At 36.9% G+C, this 18421-nt stretch overlaps 1 protein-coding gene across 8 annotated transcripts in view; it reads left to right on the top strand.

The window, feature by feature from the left end:
* Positions 1–18421, top strand: part of Gpd2 (glycerol-3-phosphate dehydrogenase 2) — a 195388-nt gene that overhangs the window by 25035 nt on the left and 151932 nt on the right. For 7 of the 8 annotated variants that reach the window (XM_058573514.1, XM_046426900.2, XM_058573513.1 and 4 more), the window contains exon 2: positions 4832–4941. The exons of the other annotated variant lie outside the window; for it this stretch is intronic. In XM_058573514.1, coding sequence (XP_058429497.1) covers positions 4840–4941 — 102 coding nt within the window. In that variant the 5' untranslated portion in view covers positions 4832–4839. The remainder of the gene's footprint in view (positions 1–4831; positions 4942–18421) is intronic. 8 annotated transcript variants of the gene reach the window in all.

Genomic DNA, 18421 nt, shown 5'->3' with positions numbered 1-18421 from the left:
TAGAGCTCAGATAGCAGCCTTGTCTCCAAATGGAAGGAGGCATGCGTGGGGCAACTATGTGTATGAAATTGATGAGATCAATTGGACTCATTGTTGAAGTCACTCTGTCCACAATGAAAGTCCCCAAAGGACACTTTCTTATGTACACATATGAATATACCACAGTGAATCTTACCATCATGTATATCCACAGGACTAGGATCCTAATTAGAACAAGATATATGCTTATATAAATGTATCAAAATAGATTCTACTGTCTTGTATAACTAAAAGGAACTAAAAGGTATCAATGAAAAAAAGAGAGAGGAAAAAAAAAGGACAGTAAGGAGTTCAGTGGAGCTGGAAGAGTTACAGTAGTCAGTAAGAAACATGGGTCAGTGGATCTTGAGAAGCGGCAAATCTAGTTTTTGTTTCTAGGCAGAAGTTTCCTGCGTCCCACCTTTCACTCTGACTACTTTTGTGACTGTTAAACCCACAGAGCCCACTGTTTGTTGTTTTCTTTGAGTAGGTGTTCTATAAGCGTCTCAAATTTCCTTAATTCCAAACTAAGCTCCTTTTCTTCCTTTAAACCTGCCTCTTTTTCTAGATGTTAATATTGAAACATGGGGGCTAATTTCCAGCTACCTAGGCTCATATCCCTTATCATATTCAGTTTGTTCCCATTTCTTTATGTAGTCACTTGTCTGGTCCTGTCATGGTCTTAACTTGGGAACTTTCATTAAAGATGTCTGCAAATCCTTGATCTTTGCATTTGTACTTTTAGATGTTCCTTTAAACCAGGCTCTTGTCCTTTCCCATAGGGACTATTTTATTGCTCTCTACTTCAACATGAAAGTCTACTTGAACACTGTTTATAAATATGAAAAATGGAACAAAACATCTTGCTTCTTTGATCTACAACCTCAACTTGCCAACAGATTATTCTCAAAATACCCTACTTAACATAGGTAGAGTTGTCCTCTTGTGCTCTGGGATGGTGCTTAAAACCTCATTTCCAGGGCTGGGGCTGTAGCTCAGTGGTAGAGCCCTTGCCTCGTAGGTATGAGGCCCTGGGTTCGATTCTCAGCATCACATAAAAATAAATAAAAAAGTTAAAAAGCGAAAAACAAAAACCTCGTTTCCAGTCAAACTGCATGACCCCTGTATGCCTCTGCGATATTGCTGCAATAGTACTCCCTCTCCTCAAGTAGTCTTTCTCTAGGCAGCCCTTTCTCTACTCATTTTCCTCCAAACCTTTTGCTTTCTTCAAGCTCCTTCTCAGATATCCTGTCTTTTTTGAAATCTTCTTAAATTCTTTGAGTCAGAATCATCAACTTGCTCCACTACAATCATATAGCACTTTACTTGTTTTCTACAAGAGTATTTATAACTTTCAATATAAGCAGAGTAGTTTTAAGACATACTTACAAAACCGGATTTGCTATTTCATTGTACAGATAGATTTGTGAACTCCTTGAGGCAACTAATAAATGTATTTAGAGGAGGAGCATTTTGTTTAGGTTTTGCCAATTGAGCCGATTTTTGTTATCCTTGTAAGAATTAGAGGGCTGGTTTGTGCCTAAGTCAGAGCCAAATTGGAGACAATGTATTATGTGTTTTAATTAATAGGCTACAAAATATGGACACCGAGTTATGACAACTAAGTTCATTTTAATTTTGGATCATTCTTTCCCTGCGGTTTTCTTATACTTTAAATTGCAAAAGGTGAAGATGTGTCAATTTTTTGGCCCCACTCTTTTCTAACTTCCCTTCATGGCTTTTACTTAGAAGGAAATGCTGTAATCATTTTGAACACTTTTCTCCTTACAAGGGAATGCAAACGGGTTCCTATCCACAGTGTATAATTCATGTTTATCTTATTTTAAATTTCTTAAAGGTTCTTAAGTATCTGGCAGAAAGTTACTGATGAAAACTTTTCTACAGGTTCCTTCCTGGCTTTAGAAACCTGAATACTGATGGTCTGTACACCTTGGATAATTGAGATTTGGCCTTTTTTGGGGGAGTGACAGCAAATTATGGTTGTAGTACTTGGGGGGAGTTACTTTATGAGACCAAAAGTAGGGCAGAAAGAACCACCCAGTATTTGAGGCCTGGACTCAGTCATGGTTTTCTCTCACTATGGAGTGACTTCAGGAAAACCCCCTCATTCTTCTGAACCACAGCTGCCTCTTTTATGAAATTACTATTATTATTATTTTGCAGTGCTACTGATCCAACCCAGGATCTTGAATGTGCCAGGAATACATGTTACCACTGAACTATAGCCCAGTGCTATCAAATTAGTTGTAGTGAGGGTGAAATGAGCTGATATGTGCAAAAATTTAAAAGCTTGATAGCAATTATCTAGTACACATTCAATAAATGGCAACTATTGTCATTGTAACATTCAAAGCACTAACAAAAATAATGATTATCTTAGAAGAGCCAGATCAAACTGATTGATTCTGTGTTTTTGTTTTTAAAATACTTGCAAGCATGGTTTTTAAAATTATAATTAGCTAGATGATCTTATAGAAGGATTTGATCAGAGTAGAAATAATGATCCCTTAAGCATAAGTAATTTTATGAAGTTATCTAAAAAGGAAACTCTTTATTGATTATAGTCAACATTATTGCTAATTCTGGCAATATGTGAATGCAGTTTTTCACTAGTGTTAGTGGCTCATTGAAAAAAATACATGAAAATATCACCTTTTGCAAGTGTTATTCTCAGACAAATCAAATTGAAACAATACAATTAAGTGGGTAGGGAACTCACATTTATGGAAGGACTTAGCTCCAAACTTGTCTGGCTGAATGAGCAACTTTGATTTTTGAGACATTTTTATTGACTGTGTTATATATAACATCCCTCAGGTGTTCATGTTGATGTGTGGTATCCTTTGTGAGATCATCAGTGACATTATCAACAAGACAGAAGCAATGATACTAAGCTAAGTTTAATCAGCCACAACACTCACATCTAATGGACCACCTGGCTGCTGTTGAGATGGGGTAGGCAAGTGCATTGTTTAGGTAAATAGAGCTAGTACTCTATTTTCTCTACCCAATGGATAGAGGATCCCAGTTATCCTGGAGATAGTATGCTGGCAGGGCTGTTAGTGTCTCCTTTGTTGTATGATAGGCACCCATGTGAATGTTCATAGCAGTGTCTTTAGTGGTGATGGCTATGACAAACGGTGTCTGCTAAATTGTGGTTTTTCCCTCAAAGCAGCTTAGGATATAAAGTTTTGCCTATGATTCACTGTATGATGAGTGAAATCCCTAGTCAGCCTATACCAGAGTCTTGCACAATTGGCAAAGAGAGAATGATTATGTAAAGAAGGCATAGGAAAGAAGTCTTGGGCAGCAGAGTATGAATGAGAACTATTATTCTTGTAAGACTCTTAATTAAAAGGCCATGTTAAAATTTCAGAGTTTGTTAGGAAGAATGAGATCAGAGGAAAAAATAAAATTTTAATACATGATTTATAATTTTAGTACATGATTTATAATCCAAAATGAATTTTCTGTAGAAGCATAGTTACCAACTATACTAGCATTCCTTAATCCAGGATAGTATGATTAATAGATACACACCCAATATGAACAAGTAATTGTCATAATGTATGTTGAGATGTTATGTGATTTTTAATGTTGTAAGTTAAAACTGCCTTTGGAATTAGAACATTCTTGAGTTATGAGATAGATAGCAGTGGAGTGTGAGGTGTGTTGTTCAGACAGGACTCATCTCCACCCATACAGGAATATAGATTGGTGGCTTCCTGTGAGAGGTGGGTGTGCCAGATGCTTTTGTGAATGGAAGTCTTAGGCAGGTCAAATTACTCAATTCTAAATCAGATTATTTTTAGGTGACTACATGGTGTTATTTTTTGTTTGGAAGAATAAAAGCAGATAAGAGGATTCGGGGTGGAATTTTTATTTCTATGAAATTATTATTTTGGTTTCTGAAAAAATTAAAAAATAATTTTAAATCCTCAACAAAACTTTAATTGATTCGGTCCAATAATGGAGAACAAGGAAGAAGGAAGAGCTAACACAATACATAACCTTGTTAAGAGGAATACTTAGAGTGAGTAGGTAACAGTGCTTGATCTGGAGGTGCCCTTTGAAATTGTGATGTCAGTCAGCCCTGGCTAATAGAACATCCTTCCCACACACTTTTTTTTTTTAAGTTACCCTAATGAAAGAAATTAGAGCAGGCTAAATTTATCAGTGTTTGAAAGGACGTGACATTGTATTATTGACTTTCTATCTGCAAAATGGACTCTTTCTAGTGATAGAAATATAAGTTTGTTGGCCTTTGGCACTAATGAGAACTGCTTTAAGAAGGAAAAATTCAAGAAGGGAGTTGTACCATAATTTGAATTAAACACTTGCCAGACAACCTGAAGTAGGCCTGAGGTTTATTGTCATGTTGAATGACCCAAGATTTCTCCAATTCTCCTCGTGGAGGGGATTAGCTTTTGAACAAAATTTGCAAGTACAGCATGCAGTTTTGTCAAATACACAATGACATTTCTTTTCATAGCTCTCTTGACTTCTTACTGTTTAAATATCCTCAGTTGTCTTTTAATATGTTTTCTTTCTTTAGTTCCTGTTGGATCTGAATGTAACTTTTACATAATCAATTCCCTTGTCCAGGTTTTTTTGGTTATTAGTTTTGAGTTGTATACAAGTTGGCATGTTAGTACCTTCCATATTGTACATTTCCTTTTCTGGTTTTCCTTATTCTACTCAGTCTCTTTTTATTATTGGGATTGTTATGTGACAAAAATCTCAATTAACTCCTTTTTGTTTCTTTTCTTTCTTTTTTTGTTTTCCTTTGTAGGTTAAGAAATGGCATTTCAAAAGGCAGTGAAAGGGACTGTTCTTGTTGGAGGGGGTGCACTTGCTACCATCTTAGGACTTTCTCAGTTCAGTCATTACAGAAGGAAACAAGTAAGTAACTGCATGTATTGATGATATGCAACCTGAAGCTGCTGAGAAACTATATGGGACATGTGCACATTAACTTTTTAAGGAAATACTGTTGAAATTTCTCAGTTTGATTTGAAAGCTACTAATTGTGAATGCTGCCTTAATGGTACTTGAGAACTGTGTGTATTTCTCTTTTGTAATGTGGATTTCCTTTTCAAGGAGCATTGTTTATTTAGCCTCTGTTTTGGCTTTTTGTGATTTAAAAGACTGCTTCATTCAGAAGTGCCAGGGTTTGTTCATTTAGACTTTCCTTGTCTAACTCATCAAAATGTCTGGATACCTTCTATGTCCCTGCCAAAAGTTTGTCTTATTAGAAGGCAGGGGGCTGAGAAAGGAAGTAGAAAAGAAAGGGCCCGACTTTGAATCCTGCTTTTATTTCTTAAAGGTTTAGTCCTTTTGTAGTATTTACCTTATATTAGGTAAACAATTTAATGGAGGAGGAAAGCCATGACAATAAGATTGGTCTGAAATTTCCAAATAATTTAATGTTCAGGGTTTTTTTCCCACTTTTTTTTCCTTTGCATTGCCTTCCTATAATTCTAAAGGATTCCAGAGGACAGTTTTGTTGAGAGTTTTTTATCTTTTCAGGCTTGAAATGCTGGTAGCTACCTCCCGGGGTTACCTTTGGTTTCCCATTTCCATTGCCCCATGTCATTAGGGCACTTTGTGTTACAGATTGGGTGTCACATTCCTGTTTCAAAAATGCAGGTGAAGGAATGTGGTAAACTGTTTGTAATTGGATGATCTAGAAGCTACTGTTTTCTACATTTTTATGAGTGCCTTTAAGCTAGGGATTGTCTTATTTGTTCTTTCTTTTTTTTGTGTGCTGCAAGGGGTGGAACCATATGCTTAGAAGTCCATATCCTGAATGGGAAAGAGAACTTTACACATTAGGAAGAATCAACGTCAAGTTTATAGTTAAAAAAATACAAGTTTGGGAGCTGGGGCTGTATAGCTCCGTGGTAGAGTGCTTGCCTCACACTGTGAGGCACTGGTTTGTTCTTCAGCAACACATAAAAGTTAATAAAGATATTGTGTCCATCTACAACTAAAAAATATTTAAAAAATACAAGTTTGTATTTAGGTGCTTCCTTCTAGAGATGGATGGTACTGAAGAGGTCATTCATCTTTCTTTTTCATTCTGAAATATGACCACAGTACCCTTAGGTTTCCCCAGGTGTTTATATTGCAAGTATGATTAACTTGCAGTTGGATTTCTTCCTTATTTATTGATCATGTTTGATGATTTTTTTCTTTTTAAATATTGCCTTGGTTCTTTAAAAGTAAGTGAAAAGATGTTTATTCTGCTGAGGCTATTTCAGAAGTTTGGAACATGGGCACTAGGGATTACATTACTTCTGCCATCTTTATCCATGTTATCTGAAATGATACTGGAAAATGCCAGTGCCAAAGGTCACGATATCTAATAGTTGTTGCTAAATTTGTATGTGGTGTCTGTCTTTAAACCATAGTAAGCATGTTCTACTTCAGAGTCATGATTTAACTTTGTACCTTAGCAGTACTGTTCTATTTTTTGTTTGATTTCTTTTTAATAATTGATTTTACAGAAGATACCACCTTCCAACAACCAAGTTGGGGTGATTTTAAAGGCAAAATAAGGGCCTATTGATTCCTAGAACATTTTGTCATTTTATCCTTCCTAAGTTAGACATCCTGACTACCCTAGTAGCCAAATGAAATAGATACCAGCAGCTTCAAGTCATTTAGAAGTTTAAGCTGTCAAATTCTGTTGAAAAAAAAAATACTACAGGCATATTCAATCAATGACTTGTGTAAGAATTTAATAGTATGCATTTATTTTATGGTGATTCCTGCCCCTTTAAGATACTATCATCAGTATATATTTTGGTGTTATCCAGTTGCATGTAGCATAGAGATTGGTTAAAAAAAAAAAAAGGGAAGAAAGAATTCAAACAAACAAACAAACAAAAATTTAGCCAGTGACATAAAATGACCACAGGCCTCCCTCAATTCAGCTGTCTTCTTTCAGAAAGGATCTGCCAATCAGAGTCATTCTAGAGGAGGAATTTTCCTGACTTAAGTAGTTCAGAAAATCTGTCCCTTAAAATATATTAATTGGTTACATTTTTGATTTTGCAAACTGGGTCCCTAAATGTTACTAGGTATTTTTCATTTTTATACAGTGATATATATATATAGTTTTTGGATTTTCTAATTTATTTTCCTTCTTTCTCTTCCTTCTCTCTCTTTGATTTTCCTGCACTAGGGATTGAATTTAGAGTCTCTCTACCACTAGGCTACATCCCCAAACATTTTTATATTTTATTTTGACACAGGTTTCACTAAGTTTTCCAAGCTAACCTCACACTTGTGGTCCTCCTGCCTCAGTCTCCAGAGTAGCAGGGATTACAGGTATATGCCACTCTGCCTAGCGTGTTTTTCTAATTTTCTAAGATGGTTCCAACTGATAAGCTTCCCTCTTTTTCAATTATGCATTGGTGTTAAAATTCCAGGATACTATGTCCTAGAAAACTGTCCATAGACTTCAAGTTTCTGAACACTTTTCTGCATTCCCTGGGTTCTGTCTCCTTGACTCCTGGCTTTTGTGTGATTGGTATTCCTATACAAGGCTTCCTTCTTAAAATGCAGGCAGGGGTTCCATTCCAAATACTAATAGGTAGATTCTAAAAATTAGTACATTGTTAAAACATGTTTGGTGATAAGACAGTGCTACAGCAGTGTTTAGGCAGCAGTCCCTCTCACAAAACAACCTTTTTAGTCAATTCTTCAGTTGTAGCTTTTGTTTTAGGGGAAAGAAAAATGAAAGTTTTCTATTTTTTTTTTTTTTTTTTTTTTTGGTGGGGGTGCTAAACCTAGTGTCTTGTGCATGTTAGGCAAACTGCATCCCAAGTTATGTATACTTTTAAAAAAGTTAAATGGACGACACGATGAATTGAATAAAGTGTGGTTGTTATCTAACTTTAACCCAACCATCTGAATCAACACAACTAAGGTGAGGAATCAAAGACCTTTGAAGCAACTGGTATTTCTGGGAGTGGGGCATAGGTTGGAAGTAGTTGGTGACTGGCTCTCTCCTTCATTCCACAGCGTGGCTTTTCTTCACTCAAATACATTGTTAACATTTATCTTGTGTTTATCATTGATGAATAGTGCCCACTATTGACCCAAGTGAAACCTAAGATTTTTTTTTTCTTTTGAATCAAATAGGTCAGTTTTAAAAGAGATAGGGGCCTGGTATGGTGGTGCATGCCTGTAATCCCAGTGATTCAGGAGGCTCAGGAAGGAGGATCACAAGTTCAAAGCCAGCCTCAGCAACTTAGTGAGGTCCTAAGCCCTAAGGCTCACTAAGTGAGACGCTGTCTCAAAATAAAAAGAGCTGGGGATGTGACTCAGTGGTAAAGCACCCCTGGACTGAGTCCTTAGTATAAATATAAAAAGAATAAAAGAAATGGGGGAGTGCCAGGGTCATCATAGCACAAGGAAAGGACTATTACTATTGTTATTTTTCTTGTACAGTAGAAAACCCAAATCTTGAATTTCATTGAGGAAGTTGATGAAGGAAAGGATATGAATGTTGACTGATTTCTTTTGACTGTGTCCACTCACATGGAATAGGATGGTGGTCACAAATGGTGTCCACAATCCAGGTTCTCTTTCCTTAGGCATCTAAGACTGAGTCTTTTCTCACCTATAAGTAGCTGACTGTTTCCACAAAGGCGTCTCTATCTTTTTCTCCCCAGACCAGCCATATGCCAAGGGACAGGAGGCTATCTTCAATCCTGCCTAGGATGTAGCAGGCAGACATCTCTATGGTGGTATGGAGATTTTGGAGAGCAAGTTGATTATGACTTACTATTTAGTACAAATAAAATATACTAAATAAGATATACTGTTTAGTTTAATAAAATAATAAACTTTTAGTGGAATGGACTTCTTATCCAGTCTAACATCAAGTGAAAACAAGTATCATTGTTGGTGGTGGGGGAGGGATCTCCTTTTTCTAATTCCAAGCTGATAGAATGGAGTAGAGGAAGAAGGAAATTTGCAGTAGGAGAGGGCCTTGGAGTACTTTCACGGCAGGTGAACCTTCGCCAGGAGCAGAAGTGAAGTGCATTAAAATTGATTCCAGATCTGGGGAGGGTCCGGATGGCAAGGGAGAATGAAGTAAAAATAGGGGGGAGAGTTCAAGGATTAAGACTTCCCTGGTTTCTTTTCTTTTCATTATAGACCAAGGGCATTTTGAAACATTTTTTTCTTTTTAAACTCAATATTTAATTCATACCTTTTTGGTTCTGGAAAAACTGATGTGACAGTGTGGGCTTCTCTTTAACCCCAGTGGTGTGATTGATGTAACAAAGCTCTATTTAGGTCTGAGGGTGGGCCCTCTCATGTAACACATGTGAGGTTTGTACTCTTCCATTACCCACTCTGGAGGTGCAGTGGGCTATGTGAACCGGCTCTGAGGTAAAGTCTGAGAACCACTGAAAACTTTCAGAAAGCCCGGATGTGAAAGACTTTTTTTTTTTTCCTTTTTCTTTTCCTGCACCAGACATAGACAGGAGTGGGCTTCAGAATATGAAAATCACTATCTTTTTTCAATGTGAGAGGTGATCTTTTTAGAACCGAGAAACTGAGAGATTCCTACTGACACTCCCTTCAAGAGCAACGTGATAGAGAGGCCAAGAGTATGACCGCTGGCCAAAGACTGCCTGCACCCAAAACCTTGCTCAACTTCTTAGGTACCTAATGACTATAGGCAATTTTATCACATTCTCTGAGTCTTTTGTGACATTTTCTGAGCCCTTTTGTCAAAATGGAAAACAGTGCTTTTGCTCTCAGACTTTTTGAAGAGCAAGGGGGTGCATGAATAATTAACATTCATAGAGATTTTGTTTTTGTTTTCATTTTGTATCCAGGGGCATTTAACCACTGATCCACATACTCAGCACTCCCACCCCCCACAGCTTTTAAAAAATTTTTAAATTTTGAAACAAGGACTCACTAAGTGCTGAGGCTGTCCTTGAACTTAGGGTCCTCCTGCCTGACTCTTTGGAGCTCCTGGGAATGCAATTGTGCGCCACCATACTCAGCTCATTCACAGAGATTTTGAGAAAATTGTTTTCAGTTGTATTTCAGTCTCTCTCTCTCTCTCTCTGAATATATTATTTTGTAAGAAAGTCTAACTGTTAGTAGTGCTCTAATTTATTGGTAGTACCAAGGATGCGTAAGTTTTTTTTTTCCCCCACTGAAGTTTTAAGTCAATGGCAGAAGATTGAATGAAAAGTAAAAAGCAAAAAAATGAACTCTAGTCAAAGAAAGATCTACTTCAGGATTTTTTTTTTTAATGGTCCCCCAAATGAAAACACATTTAGCTTCTTGAATATGCCCACTATATGAATATGACTTGTTTTTGGCAACTCTGTAAATGGTGCATAGGTTCTAAAAGTTTTTGGAACTCTGATTTCTTCATAAAACAAGGATAAGGTCACTTTGCTCCAAGGCTTTTTTCCCCCCACCAAGCATTAAGTCTGTCAGGGTATACAAGTTACCCACTGATCATAGTGCCTGGCTCATAGCATGTCTTTAGTATCAGTTATATTCCTTCCCTTCTCTCAATATGGGATATTAACATTTGAAATAGACTTAGCCATTGGGTATAATAAGAAAGGTGTAGCACCAGATTTCTTCTAACAGCTGAGGTTTGGGTTGATATAATTTTGGTTATATTAATGACTGGACAGAGAAACTGGTAGAGGTAGAGAAATTTGAGGTTCAAATGAGTATCAGATGAAGAGAAATCAAAATCATAAAGCAGAACATTTAGTACATGGTATCAGTTAAGAAACAATTTAACAAAAGTTCCAAGTAAGTATCACTTTTCAGCAATATATTTGAATGTAAATGATTTTTGAACATCCTTAAGAATTTAATCTCAGTTAGAAATACTCTTCTGGTTTCCAAGCTAAGGAATATCTGTTTATTTGAAATCAATGTAAATCTTTCTGAGCATTGATATAGCTGAAATTATCGTGTGATACATTTGTTGTTTACCAGATTGCTTTTATTTTGTATGTCAATTTAGGCTACCAGACTTGTTTGTTCTCCCTGAGTAAATAAATAATTTTTATTTTTGTTAATTTAAAAAATTCTTTCTTTGAACATAGCTGAAACTTTGTGCCCTTTGACCAACATCTCCCTACTATCGCCATGCCCCAACTCTGGCCATTGGTAACCACTATTGTTCTCTCTTTCTTTGGGTTTGACTGTTTTAGAATCCACATGAAAGTGAGATCAGGCAGAATTTTCCTTTCTGTATTTGTTTTATTTCCTTAGCATAATATCCTTCAGGTTCATCCAGGGTTTACTTCTTTTCTAGGGTGCAGTGTATTCCACCAGATGCCACATTTCTTTATTCATTCACACATTGAACATTTAATATAGATATGTTTCCATATCTTGGCTATGTGAACACAATGTGAATATTATCTTCTTGTGGTATCCAACACTAGTTCTACACCAGAATTGAAACTGTAGTGTTAGATACCACCTGAAGAATGTAAGCAATGTAATGGGGAGATAGAACTAGCAGTTGAGCAATAGGCTTCTTGTTCTACCTGCCTGCTTAAGCAACCGTCAACATTATGTCAAATAGGAAGGAAGAAATGTCTCTGCACCAGGATTTTCTGCTTTTTTGATCTATCCTTTTGAAGTTTTGTCTGTATGGATTTATTTTTCTGTAAATGACGACACCTTGCCCATTAGGAGAAGATACAGAGCTATGTATGAACTGTATCAAAGTAGGTGAATTGTATATCTTGAGTTTTAGTGACAAGCGTATCTCATAGTATTCATTGGAGTAAGCTCAGTAGTGACATAAGCAATCTTCAAAGCTCAGTGACTTATCACAAAGAAGGTTTATTTCAGTCAGGGGCATTTGTAATCCCAGTGACGCAGGAGGCCGAGGCAGGAGGATTGCAAGTTTGATGCCAGCTTTAGCAATTAAGTGAGATCTTCCCCAAAATAAAATATTAAAGGGGCTGGGGATATCACTCATTGGAACACTGCCCATGGGTTCCATCCCCAGTATGAAAAAAAAAATATTTCTTGCTCATCTTTCAGTTTAATGTGGATAGGTGAAGGACCTATTGTGATAATTCAGGGATCTATATTTCTTTATTCTCACCACTCTGCCTTGCTATAGCGCTTTCCTGCCCCATTGGGTCATTTCCAGTGCAATGCAACCTAGCAGTATTCTCTAAAAGAAGAGAAACAGTTTTGATAAGCATCCATCCATTATATATGTGTCCTGAATTTAGTTTCTAATCTAGTTGACAAATGAGCTGTATTTCTTTTGATGAGAGTTTTATTGTTAGGGATCATGCCAAAGAGAGTATCATTCATTTGCTTCTCCTATTTAGAACTCTGTGCATAGATTCCTGGAAGGACTGTTTTTCTCCTAGAAATACAACTAAATGTGTTGGGAATGTGCCTGATATCTAAAGCTTGATGAGGATTCTGAATACTCTGTATTTTAGATAAGGCCAGTTGAAACTATTCTTAACCACTCTATATGGTTAACTGTTTCTTCAGAGGCATGTTTCATCAAAGCACTAAAATTATGCAGACAGAGCTGGAAATGTTCTCTGAAGAGCATCCTATCATCTTCCTTCTAATTTTAGTTTTTATTTAACACTTAGCCCCCAAAGTGGGGCCATGGCAATATCTTTGAGTTATAGCTCACATCAGGCCTTCGAGGAGTTTGTGATGCTATTTTGTTGCTGGCATACAAAATCAGTGAGGTTAACTGTACTTCTATAGGTCACACAGTGAGTCAACGACTAAGCTATGATTAGCATTGACAGCTGGTGAGCTGCTAGGCTGTTGCTAACTGAGCAACATTGACATTCATTTTGATTTGACTTTGCATTTCATTTTCAACTATTTATTCACTTTAAGGCCTTTTTAAGAAACTTTTTAGGGATATTGTGGGACCGAGAAAACTTTCTATAAATGCTTTGGGGCGAGTCCTTTCATTTCCCTCTTTCCCCATCTTCTGGCTTAATAGTTAAATTATGTGTGTGCTAGGAAAGCTTCTTCTAGGTGGCTGTGTAAATTAAGAAGAAAATAGATGCTTTAAATAAAAGTGACACCAGTTTTATTTTATTTTTTGCAATTTGTGATTTTTTAATAAAGACTTTGAGATCTAACTATATGATGGTCAGTACAAACTAGGTAAATTATGTATCATGAAGTAAATCACAGAGAAATGGAGTGTGTGTCACAGATTTGATTGCACATTATTTCAAACATAGGTTAAAGTGTAGCTGAGGGCCACCTGGAGTATAAAGCTGGTCATTTGACTCAGAGGGTCTGTGTTTTACTCAACTGAGAGGGATGGGGGATGAGTGAGTGCTCTTTCAGTTCTGGATCCATGTGTATGCTTTAAGGAAAATTTTAAGACAAAGCGCTGTTTTGTAGATCCCCAGTTGTTAACTCCACTGCTTTGTGTGGCTGGCTGCAGACTAGCAGATGCCCTAGAATTTCTAATTTCATTGACTACATGGATAATTCTGTGTTGTTGCTGGTGCCAAGGTGGTTGGTGGATCTAGGGACTCAAGTAAGCTGTCTATGGGGGCAAAGATGACCTCGCATGGCTAAGGACATGAGATTTGGAGTCAGAACAGGGATAAATTCTGATTCTCTTAATTATTCCCCCAAGGAAAAATAAATTTTGTTTCCTCGCTGTCAAAACAATCCTTCCTTCCATGTTATTTGTGACACCCATGGAGCTAACCTGTTATATGTGTGTGGGCTAGGAGGCTGCCAGGCAAACAATGATTCTGTCTTCCCTGCTGTCCTCCCCAATCGCAGGCTTTCTGTCTAGATCCTCAACTTCTCAGGAAGTGGTTAGAATTAAAGAACAATGTCAAGTTTAGAAATCTCCAAAAACCTATTTTTGTGTTTTAAAAGTATTTGTTTAAAACACAAATACTACATATCCCCAAACCTCAGATCATATAGTCAATTATGATGTTAATTCATTTGAAGTATATTCAGACAGAGCCAAGAATTTTCCCCATTTTTCACTTGTCAAGTAGTTTGATAACTTAATTGTTTGGATATATTCTGATGATAGATAAAAGAGCCTGAGTGTGCCTTCTCGAAAGAGTTATAGCTATTTATTAACTGGACAGCACTTTCAAGGTAAACTAGAGCTCTCAGCCACCTAGAAAGACAGGCTTGTCTTGTTTTTTCTAGTTTGGTTTTCAGTGGAGATGAGAGTCCACCCATTACTGATTCTTTACAGAATAATATGAATCCCTCACTGAATATGTTTACAATGAAAAAATGTTGCTTGCTGTCATGTAAGTACAAGAAAAACCATCAGTGTTTAGAATCACAGAGCGATTCAAGAGGTGAATGAAGGTCATTAAAGCATCTCAAAATTCACTGTATGGAAGAGCTTGTTGCATTTTCCTTCCAGGAATATACAATCTGGTTATTCTTTTTCAGTGATAACAAAACAGGAAGCAATTTCTCTTAAATCTAACTGATTTTACTGATTGAACCACATAATACAGGAGACAGTGAGAGTGATAGCTGCAGTCTGAATTGATTTGCATGAAACCCTACTTTATACTCCAATTATTACTGTACATGATTACAGGACAACCTGGCTGTTAATTGCCTGTGGTCTTTAAATATGCACTTCTTTCAGAAATAGACACTAATTATTAGATCTTGTTTTCGGTCTCACCCGAAGTTGCAAATGTCTAGGATTTTTTTTTTTTTTTTTAATTTGCAAGTCTAATGGTGCACAGACTAGTAAAACTGATCTCATCCTGAATCCTGTTCAGGGTGAATGTTCTCTGGGTTGCAAACTCTCAAAGATTAGGATTTGGCTTTTGTTCTATTTAGATGTTTGTGCAAATCTCTTGACAAGAGTTATTTGTATATTTGTTATCAAAATACTGGAGGAAATTTCTTCTTTTTTTTTTTTTTGGTGCATTACTGGGGATTGAACTTGGGGTACTCTAGTACTGATCTACATCCTCTTTTATTTTATTTTATTTTTTAGATTTTGTGACAATTTTTTGCTAAATTGCCCAGGCTGATCTTGAACTTGTGATCCTCTTGCCTTAGCCACAGGAGTAGCTGAGATTACAGGTGTGCACCACTACACCAGGCTCAGAATACTGGAGGAATTTTATCTTTCTTAAAGTAGATGAAAATTAGTTATAAGTTGAAAAACCTACATATTTCCTCCCCCAAGATAGCATTGATGCTATATTAAATTTTAGATATTTTCCCCATTCCACCAAGATAAGATTTGTTTTGGAGCCGGTGTTGAAATTATGCTTGGAAAAACCCAGTCAGATTTGTCTTAGACTCACCTTTCTTTTGGTTTCAATGGCTGAATTAGGCAATGATATGAATCTGGCAATGGTGGAGTTGTTCCCATGTGTAGGCCAGGGCTGGCAGACTCATGTGCCTTCAGGGGACAGACCTGTGAGGTAGAAGTGTGAAGTCCTGGACAAACAAGAACCCTACCTTAGGGATACAGTTGCTACTTGGTTTCAGCACAATATTCTTGGATAGAAATCCTGATTTTTCTATGAAATAGAGCAATTTAAAAATACTGATTGACTGGCTATATCACACAGTTTTTGAGAGAGTAAGTAGGGTGCCAAAGGGAGAAAGTATGCTCCTATGACTTCTGGTTGTAGCACATGCCATTCCCACCTCCATTCCTGGATTTGGTCACCTAGCTCATGCCTCCTAGTCTTGAATTGCTTTAGCTATCATTTCCAGGAAGCCTTAGGTCTGGATAAGAGATGCCTCTTGTGCCTGTTTTAGCCTTTCCTCAATCTTCAGTTCTTTGTAATTGATGTTATAATTGCTTCTTGATCTTTTGGTTTTGTCCTCTAGCCTGTAGAATCCTTGAGGGCCTCCAGGTGACTGTGAGTGGATCTCTCTTTGGACCTCTCCTTGGACCACATGAGGGTTTTATTCTCTCGGGAGACTCAGGCTTCTCCCAAAACTTCTGGGTCAATCCTTCAGTGGAGCTGATCTCCAGGATTCCTATTTAATCCAACTGCTTTAGAAGAAAGAGATGGAGGAAAGGGCAGATCTGGGCCCCAAAGACTTCTTAGAGCTTCCTGTTATTAGCACTACTGTTTTAGTATTCCTGTTGCCTTTTTCTTCATTCCCCCAAAATCAACATATTCTAGAGAAGGTAGAGTGCAGATGTGTTTTTGTGACTCAAAGCCATATGAAGCCAAAATGAGTCTTTCTCCTGTCATAATTATAAGTAGGGCCTTAGGCTGTGTTTACTGCCTCTAAAATAAATGTGGTGCTTAGCTTCTCAGTTGCAACACTTTCCAGCTTTTATGAAAGAAATAAACAAAAATAAAATGTTATTTTAAAAGTAGTGTCAGAAATTAAATAAATTACCCTCAACAGTGTTGTATATTTAAAAAAAAAAATCGGAGGGACTGTTCAGTAAAGCCTTTACAACAAAAGCACACCAAAAAAAAAATTTTTTTTTTAAGCAGTAAATAAAAAGAAAGCTTTCTGCATTTGGCAGTGGTTATATCTTATAATGTTTTAACTATTTAGGCTGCTTTTTTAAACTTTCTCTCAAATATATGTAGACTCAGCATGGTGTGAATAGTGTGAGCCTTATTAGTCTCTGGTGCCAGGCTGTGTAGGTTCAATTCCCAGTTCTGCCATGAACTGGCTGTATAATTATGGGAGAGTTACCTTCTCTGCATCTAGTTACTTCTTCTATAAAATGGAGATTATCGTCGTACCTGCCTCACAATGTTGTTATGAGGATTACATGAGTGGAAAAAAAACAAATACCTTGTAAAAGTATCTAGCACCTAAGTGCTATGTACACATTTGCTTATTTGTTTTTAAAGGCAACTTTATTGAGGTATAATTAGGGTACAATTTAAAGTGATAAATATTTATATAATAGCCACAATACTCAAGCCATACACTGTACCTGTCATCCTGACATGTTCCCTCATGCCTTTGTAGTCCGTTTTTCCCTAGACCCTGACAATCTCTAATCTATTTTCTGACCCTATACTTATGCTTTTACAGAATAAATTTATACAGAATCATCAGAGTCATGTAGTATGTAGATCTCTGAGTCAGTGTGGGGATTGGTAGATTTTTCGGTAAAGAGACAGATAGTGCATGTTTTAGGCTTGCAGGGTATATAGTCTGTGCTGTAACTACTCAACTCTGCTATTAGAGTCATGGGCAGAATTAAACATATTGATCAGGCAAGACTGTGTTTTACAAATATTTGCCTACAAAAACAAGCAGCATCCAGATTTGGGTTGAAGACCATAATTTGCCAGGTCCTGATTTAGCATGATGCCTTTGAGGCTCCTTCATGTTATTTATTGTGTGCATCAGTAGTTATTTTTTGTTGCTAATTATTTTCCATTGCATCAATATACTACAGTTTAGTCATTCACGAGGTAAGGGACATTTGTAGGATTTTTTCCCCCCAGTTTTGGGCATTATAACTAAAGTCATTGTAAATTTTTGCTGGCAGTTTTTTTGTGTGTGGACACAGGTTTTCATTTCTTTTTGAGTAATTATCCAGGACACTTTTTGCTGGGTTGAATGGTAAATGTGCGTACACCTTTGTAAGAATCTCCTAATCTGTTTTCCATAATGGCTACACCATTTTGCATTTATGAAGGCAAGATGGGAAAGCTCCAATTGGGAGGCATTCTCAACAGCTCTTGGTATTTTCCTCTGTTTTTAAAAATTTCAGTCATTAGAAAAGATACTAGATTGAAGACACTAGATGGAAGATGTTACCTTAATTAAGTCGGAAACTCTTGAAGGGTTTTACACATGGAAATGACACTATTGGGTTTTTAAATGACACTATTTGGGTTTTTAAATGATTACTCAATTTGCAGTGTAGAGAATGATTTGGAAGGAGGCAGGGTGGATGTGTGAAGACCTCTGGGAGGGGTATTACATTAGTATAGGGGAGAGGGAAGATACCTTGACTTGAAAGGTGACAGTGTAGAGGAAGAAGTGACTATATGGGATAATTTTCAGGAGGTAGAATTGACAGGACTCAGTGATTGGTCAGATATGGGATTCAAGAAAGTGGAAGCTCTCCTGAATTCTGCCAGAATTTCTGGGACATGCAGCCACATGAGTAATGTCACCCTTACTGAGATGAAGGATACTGGCTGAGAAGAAGTTTGGAAAGATAAAGTTCTCAGATCAATTTTGAAATACATGTGAAACCTCCAAATGAAAGTACCAACTAGTCAGGTCAGTTTGATATCTGGGTTCCAGAGTGAGGGAACAAAATTAGAAGTCATTGTGGTATAAAGGATATTTGATGATATGGGGTAGAAAAGAATCTCTAGAGAGAGCTCCTAATGATATGAGA

Source organism: Marmota monax, unplaced genomic scaffold (assembly GCF_021218885.2).
Source record: "Marmota monax isolate L192 unplaced genomic scaffold, Marmota_monax_Labrador192_F-V1.1 WCK01_AAM20220418_F8-fsc00048, whole genome shotgun sequence".
Taxonomy (NCBI): Eukaryota; Metazoa; Chordata; class Mammalia; order Rodentia; family Sciuridae; genus Marmota; species Marmota monax.
Note: the sequence above shows the minus strand (reverse complement) of the source record. Positions and strands in the feature narration are given on the sequence as shown.